Source organism: Pholcus phalangioides, unplaced genomic scaffold, assembly GCF_987345545.1.
Source record: "Pholcus phalangioides strain wild (caught in Gottingen) unplaced genomic scaffold, Ppha-v1.0 ptg000004l_1, whole genome shotgun sequence".
NCBI classification, from domain to species: Eukaryota; Metazoa; Arthropoda; class Arachnida; order Araneae; family Pholcidae; genus Pholcus; species Pholcus phalangioides.
In genome coordinates, this window is record NW_028301597.1 from 15,205,342 (window position 1) to 15,218,008 (window position 12,667).

At 38.5% G+C, this 12,667-nt stretch overlaps 1 protein-coding gene across 4 annotated transcripts in view; it reads left to right on the forward strand.

The window, feature by feature from the left end:
* Positions 1-12,667, forward strand: part of LOC149086593 (solute carrier organic anion transporter family member 74D-like) — a 69,249-nt gene that overhangs the window by 39,726 nt on the left and 16,856 nt on the right. For all 4 annotated transcript variants that reach the window (XM_089230967.1, XM_089230966.1, XM_089230969.1 and 1 more), the window contains one exon: positions 9,394-10,361. In XM_089230967.1, coding sequence (XP_089087093.1) covers positions 9,431-10,361 — 931 coding nt within the window. In that variant the 5' untranslated portion in view covers positions 9,394-9,430. The remainder of the gene's footprint in view (positions 1-9,393; positions 10,362-12,667) is intronic.

Here is a 12,667-nt window from a genome sequence, read left to right on the forward strand (position 1 = left end):
TTTCTCGTCACGCCCCAGCAACGTTATCCAAAGACAGTGCGCGTGTGATTGTTGGTAAACAAGTTTCACGATTCACACAACTACTGTTTCTTGTTAAGAAAATGCAAATTACGATCATTTGAAATTTTTCTAAAAAAATGTTCTTTCCTTTGCTGAATGAATCTCCGCACTTTTTACATCTCATATATATCTTTGAAGACATTTGCAAATTTTTCAACACAAAATTTCCCAAGGTTTGAGGGACGTTATAATTGGAGACAATTTGATATCTTTTTATGTCAGTGTAATTGTGGATTACAATATCAGTATTATAAATAACCTCTTCACGTACAGGCTCTTTGGCAATGAATTTGGATAATCTGTATTTGAAGAATCGGCATTGGAATTCTTGCCGAACTCAGATGTAAGATTGCTGTGCTATTCAATTGGCTGACTGGTGAACACTCCATAACTTCAGTCAACCTAAAAAACGTGGAATAGAATCAAGTGCTATTTTGACTTATGAAGTGACTCTACATCAAGAGAGACGCCTTGGCGATTAAACATTCTGAATTTGGAATGTGGTATCGTACGTATTTTGAGCTCTTCAAAAAAAATTGTTCAGTTCTGAAGCCCGTATTTGTAGAGATATCGTGTTCGGAAAAGATGTATAAGAAGAGCGTTAAATGGATTTAGAGGGAATTGAAATGAAACAAAAGACTTATTTTAAAACCCATCCTCCGCAGAAATAAAGATAAATGGGGAGGGGGTGATACTGCTGAAGTCTTCAAGATGTTTCACCGCTCGAATCATGACGTTTTGAAGCGCAAAACATTGAATTTTTGAAAAAAAAGGACACTTATAACGATTTATCATGATTAAAATGCCGAATGAAATTTTTTTCAAATAGCATAAATATGGGCATCACATGTTCTGCATCAATCGTTAACTCAAGCTTCATTGTCACACTGTATAAACACTTACTGTTTAAATTGAAAACAGTAAGATCTCACTACAACGATACTCGATAAAACGAAGAAGCCTTCTACAACGGTTTTAATACTCAACTAATGAACTAGAATTTTTTGTTGCGAATAAGTACTTATAAATACATTTTATGATATAACAACAATGCCTATTCAGAAGAGATGTCGATAACAGTATAAATTTTCTGGCGACTGATGATAAAGCTGTAAAAAACTAATACTGCCTCTCGATAAAACGATACTGTATACCCTCTACAACGATATTATAGTTAGAGTATCGTTATATCGAGGTTTTACTGACTGTACACTTTGTAGGTTTTCTACAGTGTATTGGTGGTGGTGGGGGGGAAGAGGGGGAGGGTGTTTCCATTTGTGACATTATAGCTAGGCTCTTCCCTCTTGTCGACCACATCTACATACATATTATTATTTTATAAATGCAAACATATAATACACAAATGTAATATAAGACAAATACTAATTTATAATGGACAAATACATGCGCACATAATAAAAACAAACAGTTTGTAGCCTCAAGGAACCGAAAGGTCCTTGAAGGCCTAAAAGAATTAAGTTAGTTATTAATGTATTATTGTATTGTTTTATTAGTCTGTGGCTATTTTTTTCAAGTGGAGTGAAACTATTAAAAAAATAAATATAAATTGAATTTTCAAGAACCAGAGAGAGAGGAAAAAGATAGAAGTGAAGCCGCACAATATATCGAATATATATCGAAGTTTCATGGTTTTATGGATTCGGGAGCTTTGTTTTTCCGCTTAGGTACTCACGACAATCGTAATACCTCTGGAAATTTCTAAGAGAACGAGTCTTCAAACAAGGATAACTCTCGTGACCTTGGCCCACTTATCAAATGATCGGTCTGAATGTCATATTTTTATCTATCAAAATAAACAATGATGGTTGAGGAATCATTCGGTTCTTGAGAAAAAAACATGATAAAAGCACCGATGCTTGTAATTTTTTATTTACTTATAATCATAAGAAGCAATACCAGCGAGGTCTCTCAAATTTCTGGGGAAAAGCTCATCTGACCGTTTCGAAATGGAATGGATCACGTGATTGATCACGACGAATATTTTTTCGCCGGGTCCTGGAAAAAAAGACCATAGTAACACAAATATTCCATTTGTAGATATAATTAGGGAAATTCTAGCCGTGAGGTGTCACTCCTTACCCAAAGCAGATGATTTTTAAGACGGTTCTTCTCAGCCCAATTTGCCAATGAAACAGACTTTTTCCGGAATATCAAGCCGAGGTATACCTGAAAAGAAAAGTCGTCTAGTGTTTGCCGGGAATCGAACACAGGTCTTCATGCAAACGGGGAAAGTGCGATACAATGTTACTCTATACACCACCGGAGACACGACTCTGCTTTTCTTATTTTACTCACTACGACGTAAGGCGGTGAAGTAGAGAGGCCTCCCTTGACTTCAGCGAATGGTGTGCCATGATTTTTTTCTCAGCCCAATACGTTGTATATGATGGCGCACTTGCCTGGTTTGAAAGAGGATCTCGGTTCAATTCCCAGTGGAGACCAGATAACTTTTATTTCCGAGTTTACCTCGGCATAATTTCTAAAAAAAAAAAGTCTATTTCCTAGATGATTTTTACTTGAAAATCTCTTTTCATATGTCATCTAACTAGCTATAACTCAATAATTATCCAATACCTTTAAAGACAGTAATTCCGTTCAGCAAAATTTCCGGGGAGAATATGTACTTCGCTATTTTTAACATTAGACTCGATCCAAATACGATCCTCACATCGGTGAAAATAATATGATTTATTTTCATAAAATAACCCGCAGCCCCCGATTATTTCTATGATTATCTCGTACAAGGCAAGGTCTATATCGTGAGCCAAATAAACACGTAGAAGAAAAAAAAATCCTATAATAATAATAAACTGCTTATAAGAGTATGATATTATTTTTGACAGTAATATGCAATTGCAAGAACTTGCACATAATATCGTCGGGATTAGTTTGATTGAGGGCGATTCGACTTATTCTATCGGAGGAAGGGAACGAATAATACAGTAATTTACGTTTCTGTTTTCCTAATAACAACGATGAACAAAATTGTAGTATTATTTCGATGATGCGAGACGACAACGACGACGACGATGATTATAGTGCCAGTCCTTTATTATGGCGCTTTCTTCTCTTTTCATTTAGTCGGTCTGCATCAGCTTCCGACTTGCTTCACTCAATCGCTGGCTATTTCTTATTTCCGAACGTCCGCTCACCAAGTTATAAGGTTGAAATCGCAGTCGGGGAGGCAGTAGGTAGGAAAATCAGGCAACCCGCCATTAGTCACATAAATAAAGACGGGGAGGGGGGCATAAAGAAACATTGTATCTAAAAGAATCTCTATTCAAATTGATGAGGAAATTACTTGAGCATTTCCGTCACGTAAGACCATAAAACCGAAATCGGAAAAAGAAAGATACTGAGCTAAAAGGAAAAAAAAATCTAAATCATTTGGTTATTGAATAGAAACAAGTTATACTCAAGAGTATATCTAGTGAAATAATAAATAAATTGATAAATATATAAAAAGGTGGAAGAAAACCCACGTTTTTTCGCCTCCCTCTTTTTATTTGTTATCGAGTGCCGTAAATTGAGAATTTTTATGACTGGGAAACCGTCTGAAACGAAAGAGTAGCGAGTTGATAGACATTGTAGCGGTTTTTTCAAGCCTTGTTTAAAAAGATCCCCCACCGTTTTTATGTAAATGTAGTGAGTGAGTGGATTTTTGTTGTTTCCTTCCTGAGTGAGCGGTAAAATGTATGTCAAACTGCGGGGTTCCTCTTCTTTTTTTTCTGCATCTTTTATTTCATTTCTTTTTTTCAATGAAGTACATGCTTCTACATTAAGAGCTTTTACCTGCTCAATATACGGAAAGGCGATATAAACTTCTGTCATTTAATTTCTTCCTCTTCTTTTTATTTCTCCCGTTCAACAATATAATTTCATTGTTTGGTTTTAACGTTACTGGAGAATTTTTTTGTTTTTTTTAGTGACTTGACGTTAACAAACGCTGTTGCAACATGCGCGTTTTAAAAGTGTCGCGTATATCGAAGGGCATTCCAATGAAAATTTCTCTTAACTTTCAACTCAAATTTTGCGTCGTGCTGAATGAACTACTAAACCTCGTCCATATTCCTCTGCGGAACTTCTAACGAATTGGTACATGTTGGAATGCGCGTGTCCATGTTGTGAACCTAATGTGAAGCTTGTTTCTGTGTAATGCTTATTATAGTGCTGCCATCTGTCTGCTATTTTCCAAACTATGAGTGAAGTGTAATGATTGAAGATTTTACTGTTGTAGGCCTGCTGTGCTCTCTGTGGCGAGACTTTTTAACGGAGAGATCGGCTTGCATTCGCACCTCGAAGTTGGGAACCACAGAAAATGCTCAACGAACTGGTCTTTAGTATTTTATGGAGGGGCAAAACTAAACCAATGTCAGTTTTAATAGTTACACAAAAATAACAACAAAAATGTATTTAGCTGTGAAATTTTTTTTTCGAATACGCCGGGGCCCCTCGTAATGCGCATAAAACACTTCCCGGCATGAGTCAGTTCCTTAGGAATTACTTAGCGGAATGTTTATGCGGCATATGTACAGTTTAGTTGTGCATGTCGTGAGCGGTGAATATCTCTTAGCTTGTGATACGCGCGGCAACATAAATATATCTCTCCTCGATAGAATTATTTTGATTCTCTTCTCTTAATTTTCTCTTGATTGCAATTGGGGCCGTAACTAGAATTTTTATGAGAGAGAGGCAAATATGATTTTGCCCCCTCCACCTCTGTAAAATTCAATTACAATCAAATCTCGATAAATCGAATGTGCAGCAGCCGACAAAAAAATTCGAATTATCATTAGTTCGACTTATCGGAAATTGAGATTTCAGAGTGGGAAGAAGAAAAATTTATTAAAATAACAGTGCTATTTACGGATATATCGTATTAGTAAAACATGTCAAACTACTGCAGATGAAGAAATTCGAAAAGATAAGTTATTCTAATTTAATCATATTTAATTATTGAATAAAAATATTTAGAAATAAACTAGACGTACATATTGTATTATGAAAACGGACGCATAAACGATACTCGTATAAATGAAACGAATCATATTCATGTCAAAAAAGGAAGTGTTTTTTAAATGTTAATCTTTGCTTTTGTGAGAAATTCAGTCCCATTTTGCAAGCAGACAAATGAATCTGCTAAATTCTATTGCTATATATATATATATATATATAAATGCTATTTTTTTTTCATTCCCAAAAACTTCAATTTAAAGGAAGAAAACTTCGAGTTAAGGGGGAAACTTTAACATTAAAATACGGCAAGCTTAATGAATCTGAGTGAAAACTTTGACTTAAAAGGTAGTCGATGTATCGGAGTTTGAGTTATCGTGAATTGACTATACTTTAAAGTAGTAGTTTTGTTCCCTCCTAAAATTTGCTGCCCCCAATGTTTGCCCACTGGGGCAGTTGCCATCTTTGCCCCCCCCCCCTCTAGTTCTGGCCCTGATCGTGATGAATGGCGATCTAATATATTTGCATCATTTGATCTTTTCATGCCACCGCTGTGGTGGTCGAGTGGTCATAGTGACGGGCTCGCGTCGTGAGGTACCGGGTTCGAACGCCACAGTGGTGGTTGGCTGAAGTTGGTTTTCTTTGGGTTCCCAACTTCAAGGCGTGAATGTAAGCCGATCTCCCCTTTAAAAAGTCTCGCCACAGAGAGCAACAGACCTACAAACAATACAAATATCTTCACTTCTGAAATATGGATAGCGACACTGAAAAATCGAACCCAACACTACGTACGCACTCAGACTGTTAGGTACACACACAGTTACACTTCCGGTACAACTCACTAGGTAGTAAATTGCCCATAGATGGTGATAGACCTGAGTTGTGCTCGGTTTGAAAGAAAGAAAGATCTTTTCATACCGAGTCGATAATAGCTAAAATACTCTCAGAAATACATCAAAAATTTTTTTTGGCTTGAATACGTCTGTTAAAACCTCACCAAACCGGCTGAATTTCTGAAAAGTTAGCGTAACGTAAATAAGCGAAAATATTTTCAATGCTTACTCTGTATCTTAAGAATATTGAACGTTTAAAAGTTTTTTTGTCAGCGAATTGATCTTGTTTAGACAAATCCAACGAAAACTCATCATATTGTAATTGGTATGCTAGAGTCAAAAAAATCAAATACTGTATGTCAAAAAGTCATATTATGCTAATTAAAAACCAACACCGAGCCTGAAGTTTCTTAAATGGAAATTGATCTTTGGTTAGGATTTCAGTTATAACATTATTATACAATCAAGAATGAAAATTCGTGTGTACAGTTCCTATATGACAATCTTTTATGTGCGGCGACAAAGTAATATCTCTTCTTTTATTAGCGCATTTGTACGTGCTAACCTCAGGGAGAGGTCGCGTATAAAAGGGTGGTATGAGGAAGTACTCTTCTCACTTCCAGGAAATAGAAAAAAAAACTAATAATATTGAGAGAGAGGGAAAAAATATTCTAATTCTTTTTTATTATGGAGAAGAGGAGAAGAAAAAGATGTGTCTTGTGATCAGCAAAGATTCAGACGAGCAACCACGAACGGCTGAAGGTACTCGTAAATTTCGAGCATCTACCCATGCAAATAAATGCTTGCGGAAGACGCTGCTTCTCTTCCCCGAATGCAAATGTTACCAGTTCATTTATAATATGGGTCAGAGAAGTGATGGCCTTGGCTCTCGTAAAAGTCCTCCGCAACATTTATTTATTTCATTCTTTCTCTCTAGAAAAGGTTTTTTTTCTTTTCTTCTCTTTTTTCCCAAATTTAGTTTCGCGTTTCTCTTCCACATCCAAATATTGCTAAACTACTTGATTTACCGCTAGTTAAATCTGCCTCGGTAATCTGATGTATATGCATATTCTGTGATATAGTTTAATGTACTGCGCGATCTAAAAAAGGTATAATAAATACTCTCCGAAATGTGCACGTTAACGTCGAACGATCGTTCGGCAATCGTTCCCCCGTATCCCAGGGTCCGGGTTCGAAGATTTTTCCGAACAAGAAATTTTCCGTGTATTCTATTTTTAGTCGAGTTAACCGACTCGTTTTTCTATTTTATGGTCTCGTCGTGCGCTCTCCTGTAGTAGTTTTTTGGGTTATTTTAGAAACGAACTTTTCGCGCTAATTATGAACTGTCTGTCCGTCAGTTCTGATTTTTGCTTTAGTACTTTATCGCATGAACCTGGTGCGTTCGATCGAATAAATAAAAATTCGACCCGCATATTTAGTTATTTGTGGTCAAGCTTTACCGATCGTAAAACTTAGAATATTTCTCTTACTATGTGGCAACCACTATTTCGAACAGAAGTTTGAAGTAATTTTTTATCCTACTCTCATTTATATGTATGGGGTGTTTCAAATAAGATGGTCTAAACTTTAGGAGATTATAGAATCAACTTATACAACAATAATTATTTTTGTCGTGGAATGCAATGTTCGGAAATAAGATATAAAGTCGCTTGAGGGCGCAACAAGCATCCGTATTTCTAACCATGCATCTCACGACAAACTAGTATTTTTTGTTATAATTTTTCTTGAATAAAAATACGCTCTGATTGTCTTGAGCATAGGATCTTCGCGACCTTTTTTGCCCAACTTTCCAAAAATGTCTGAATAAGAATTTTTTTTCTCAAAACAATTATATATATAATTAACGTTATTTTTTCTCTTTTCCACTCCGAGAATGCGGTTCAAAATCTTTTTGCGTGTTTATTTAATGAACTGCATGCAAGTGAATTTTGCTGCGTCATTAAAACAACCATATGATTGAGTTTCTTCTAAATACGAGGCCCTAATTAACCGCAGTTATCCATTTGCAACGTGCTATAAGTATCGCGCTCAATTATATTTTGTGAATTACAAAAAAAATTCCAAAATTTAAAACAATTGAACATATATTTCGCTAGTTGGACACCTGTGCAGAAATTGCACTATTTGTGATGCAACATAGTTTTATGCCATACAAAAATATTGGACGGTAACGATCAAAGAAATTGTGTTTACGGTATAAACGAGGATGCTTTATATTTTTTACATTGGACACGAAATCTTTTCGCTGATGTCTCATTATTTGCGCTTGAATACACGTTGTGGTTTGTAAATGCACTCGTTAAGATGTGCAGTAGTGATCTTGAATCCTCTCATCAAAAACAAAGCTTATTATGCTATATTTGGTTATAACTATATATAATAACTATTTCGTTACGTTTGAAGTACCAAGCAATTAAGCTCTAGTCTTCTCCAAATGGTTTTCCCTTTCAATAATTTAATCCAGTCAATGCAGGGAGCTTAGACCTGTGGCTGCTCCGTCTTAACCTTCATGTAAGAAATTTTCAACTTCATGAACCAATTCTAGTTATGCTCGGACGAGTGCCAAGTATGAAATAAAAATTTAATATTTTATGCCAGAATCTCTTATAGAATTTCTCTTAATTTTAACAGTAACTTAGAACCGAAATTCATTCTCCATGCAGGTTAAATATATCGTCGATAGATAAACGCTTTTTATAGAATTGACCCTCACTGCGCTTTTCTTTTCCTCACCGAAAAAAAAAATGTGAATTGGCATTCGAATGCCGGAAATGATGAGAGAAGTAGAAGAGACTCAAAAAATAAAATAAAAGACTACTACAACAATATCTAGGTGTACACACACACACACACACACACAAATAATATTCTCGCGCTACTTTTGGTCCGGTTTTAAACGCTGCTTTGTTTGTTCGAGCTCAGAAACAAACAGGTTTATGCTGCGAAATGTCAAACTCGCAATTTGTGGACATCTAAATGTTGGTTATATCTTCTAACTGCACAATTTTGTTCCATCCTTTTCTCTTATAAGTTGTGAATTCGTGTTACTGGAATAAAAGTAGGCTAGTACCACGGCATTTTATGTCGCAACCGTTACAAACCTGACCCGATATGCTTTGCTTCTCTCTCTTTTTTTGCCGGTTGGATGAGGTCAAAGTCAGTGGGCCACTTTCGTAAACGGCCTCGAACTGCCGCGATTTCCCTTCTCAAACTCGGTGGCTAGCGCTTTTGTCCGTTATTTCTCTGTATGCAACGCGTGAATGTGCCGATCTTATGTAAGAGAGGGGAAAATGCATCACCTTACCGGCTGCTGCTGCTCGTTTGCTCACTATCACTTAACAATCGTTGGCGAAGCAGCCAGTGAAAGCCTCGTCGTGTCGATAGATAAAATATGAATGTGTCGAGAGGAAATTTCGTGACGGATGACATGAGTCCGCCCAGTGCTCGATCGATTACAGAAATGATTAAACGCCTGAGAGCTAAATATTTTTTTGTTCTTTCGCAGGGGAGCCGAACAATCAACTTTGTGATTCTAGTCGCCAATGAACGGTTGGAAACCACCTGGGCCGACTAGCCCTAATGGTCTGAAGCCCAACGGCACCATCTTGCCACCTTCCAAGATGATCACTCCGAACTTCCACGGCAGTCCGCTTAAAAATCCACCCGGTCTCAACGGTTGTAATGGACATATCAAAGTGAATCACTACAAGAACCTCGAAGTCATCGGCAAACAAGCCAACGGTCATCATCACCCTCAAAAGAATGGACTCGGTATCAACGCTCACCTGCAACTCATGAAAGATCATTGCTGTTGTCTGAGGCCGACGCTGTCGTCCAAGTCCGTGAATTCCGATCAGGATGATAGCCAAGCAGAACGGGCGGCGGAGAGAGGAGACGACGACGACGAAGAGGAGACTGAGGAATCCTGCGGCCTCTGGTCGTTCAGACCACGGTGGCTGCAGCAGTTCGCCAACAAGAAGGCCTTCTTGGCCATCTTTTGTCTGACAAGTGTGCTCCAAGGAATGTACTATACGTACTTCGTGAGCGTCTTGACGACGATAGAAAAACTATTTCAGATCCAAAGCAAGTGGACGGGAATCATAATGTCTTCCACGGAGATGGGACAAATATTCGGTGCTCTATTATTAACTTATTACGGTGGGCAGGGCCACAGACCGAAGTGGATCGCCTACGGCATGTTAGTGTTCGCTTTCGCAGCTATTTTGTGTGCCACACCACATTTTTTGTTCCGGGAAGTCACGGCTCCGAGAATAGTAGAAGAGAACTCTACTACCATCATCCTGAAGGAACTTCGAACTAAACTGTGTTCTGCACGTCAACCGCTGAGTCCAGTAGCGAGTCGGCAACAAATTCCCTCAACTACCTCTGCCTATTCATCCTATAACAGTTCTACATCTCCTCCATCTCATCAGATGTTAGTCATCAACGACGTAGACTACATTTCTAGTGATGGTGAGCACATTTTTTCTAACCCTTTATCTATCACATTATGAAAAGTAGAATAAGAAGAAAATTACAATAAATAAAAATATAATGGTGATAACAAATAAGGAGACAATGCCAATCATTTATTAGCTCATTTTAGTTCTAATTAATGGCAAAAAAATTACAAAAATATACTGTTTCTCTAACAATTAATTAGTACATAAATTACACTCAACTTAGGGCAATATGGCGGCCTTGCGGTCCTGGGATATTCCAAGGGGGCAACGAGTGAAAGGGGAACCACGAAAGGTAGTTTATGGAAGTTTAGGGAAAGCTAAAGAGAGCTGTGAAAAAGTAAGTTTTCATGTGAAGTATGGTGGAAGAAAATGTCACTATTTTCAAAATCCAGCGGAACTGCCCATAGAACCTACACCATCTCAACTCATGGGGCCCATCCGTGCATGACCCGGCACATCATACCCAAAAAAAGCCTACATGATGGCGTTTGGTACTATGATCCAGGACCGTCTTAAGAGCATCATTGGCGCCCGGGCCAAGTGATGTTTTTAGAAAATTCTTGAAAATTTCAACCACTTCTCATTTTTGTGAGGCCCCTCCCCTTTCGAGGTCCCCGGGTCGTGCCCGGGTGGGCCCATGCGTTGAGACGGCACTGCTATGATCTTCGCGAGTAAGTACGCAAGTATATTAACTGTTAAACTGTTACTTCGTACTACACTCATGTCCATAAATTAAGGATAATTCAGAATCACTCGGAAATCGAAATCTATAGTAAAAATTTCACCTGTAGAATTATCACACACATCTGCAAGAATGATATGCAAATTTCAGGAAGCCACCAGATGATGCCGATAGTACGTCACAATGACGAGAGTGTAAGAGGGGGGTTATATAAGGAATGGTGGCAAATAATTAAAATTGTTCACAAGAGTTCTGTAAGGCGCTCAGTGCCATACGCGAATAGTTATGACATAGAGGACGCATGTGGATGATTTTTTACGTGGTAGAATTATCGGCCGCCTGGAATGAGGGCGTACTAAGATGGAAGTATCCGAGGAACTTGGAATCGCCCAAAGTGTCATCTCTAGGCTTTGGCAACGATTCCAAGATAACGGAAATGTCAGTAGACGTTATAGTACAGGTCGCCCTCAGGTTACAATGCCGAATGACGACCGGTATTTGGCAGTAACTGCCAAAAGAAGCAGACGGAACACAGCATCCGACCTGTCTCGTCAGCTATCTGCAGCCACGGGTACCGCAGTTTCAAGGCAAACCGTGTACAGACGTTTGGGAGATATTAGTCTATATGCTCGCAGGCCTGTCAGATGTGTTCCGCTCACGGCAACTCACTGTCGGCAGCGATTAGCCTGGAGTAGAGAACATGCAATGTGGACATCGTCACAGTGGGCTTGTGTGATGTTTTCCGACGAGTCCAAGTTTAGCTTGCAGTCTGATTCACATTTCATATGGAGAACGCCAGGTACCCGTTACCACCAAGACAACATCATTGAACGACACCGTTACGGTGGTGCAGCATTGCTCGTTTGGGGTGGAATTATACTGGGTTCCAGAACAGATCTGCATGTTCAAACCGGAACCATGAAAGCCCAAATTTATCGGGACATCATTCTGGAACAACATGTACGTTTGTTTAGGGGTGCCATCGGCGCAGAATTTGTGTTTATGGATGACAACGCCCGTCCTCACCGAGCAAACATCGTAAACGAATGCCTTGAATCTGAGGATATAACCCGTATGGAATGGCCAGCATTCTCACCTGACTTGAATCTGATAGAGTATGTGTGGGACATGCTTTTCGGGCGAGTTGCAGCCCGTCAACCACCTCCTACATGTGTACCGGAACTTCGGAGAGCATTGCTTGCTGAGTGGAGTGATCTTCCCCAAGATCAGATCGATAATTTGATACTCAGCATGCCTAGACGTTGTACGGACTGTATTTCATCGCATGGGAGACATATAATGTATTAACCATCATACCAACCATGTAATAGTAAGTTTTTGTAAAGGAGATATATTTTACAATTGCTCCAGGGAGCAAAAATCGTAGTTTTTATGAATGGTATCATACATACACCATCGTTTTTGTTCTTTATCTTTTGTTTAATAAATGGGCTTTATGAATAAGTAACGGTTGTTTTGTTTCTGAACCTTTATTTGCCGGAGCTGGCATTATCCTTAATTCATGGACATGAGTGTAAGTATTAGGGCCCCAAACACCACTTTGCCCGGGACCTTTGATGTTGAGACTGGGCTGTTTAGAATCACCACAAGGAAGCTCACTGAACTGAAGCTGG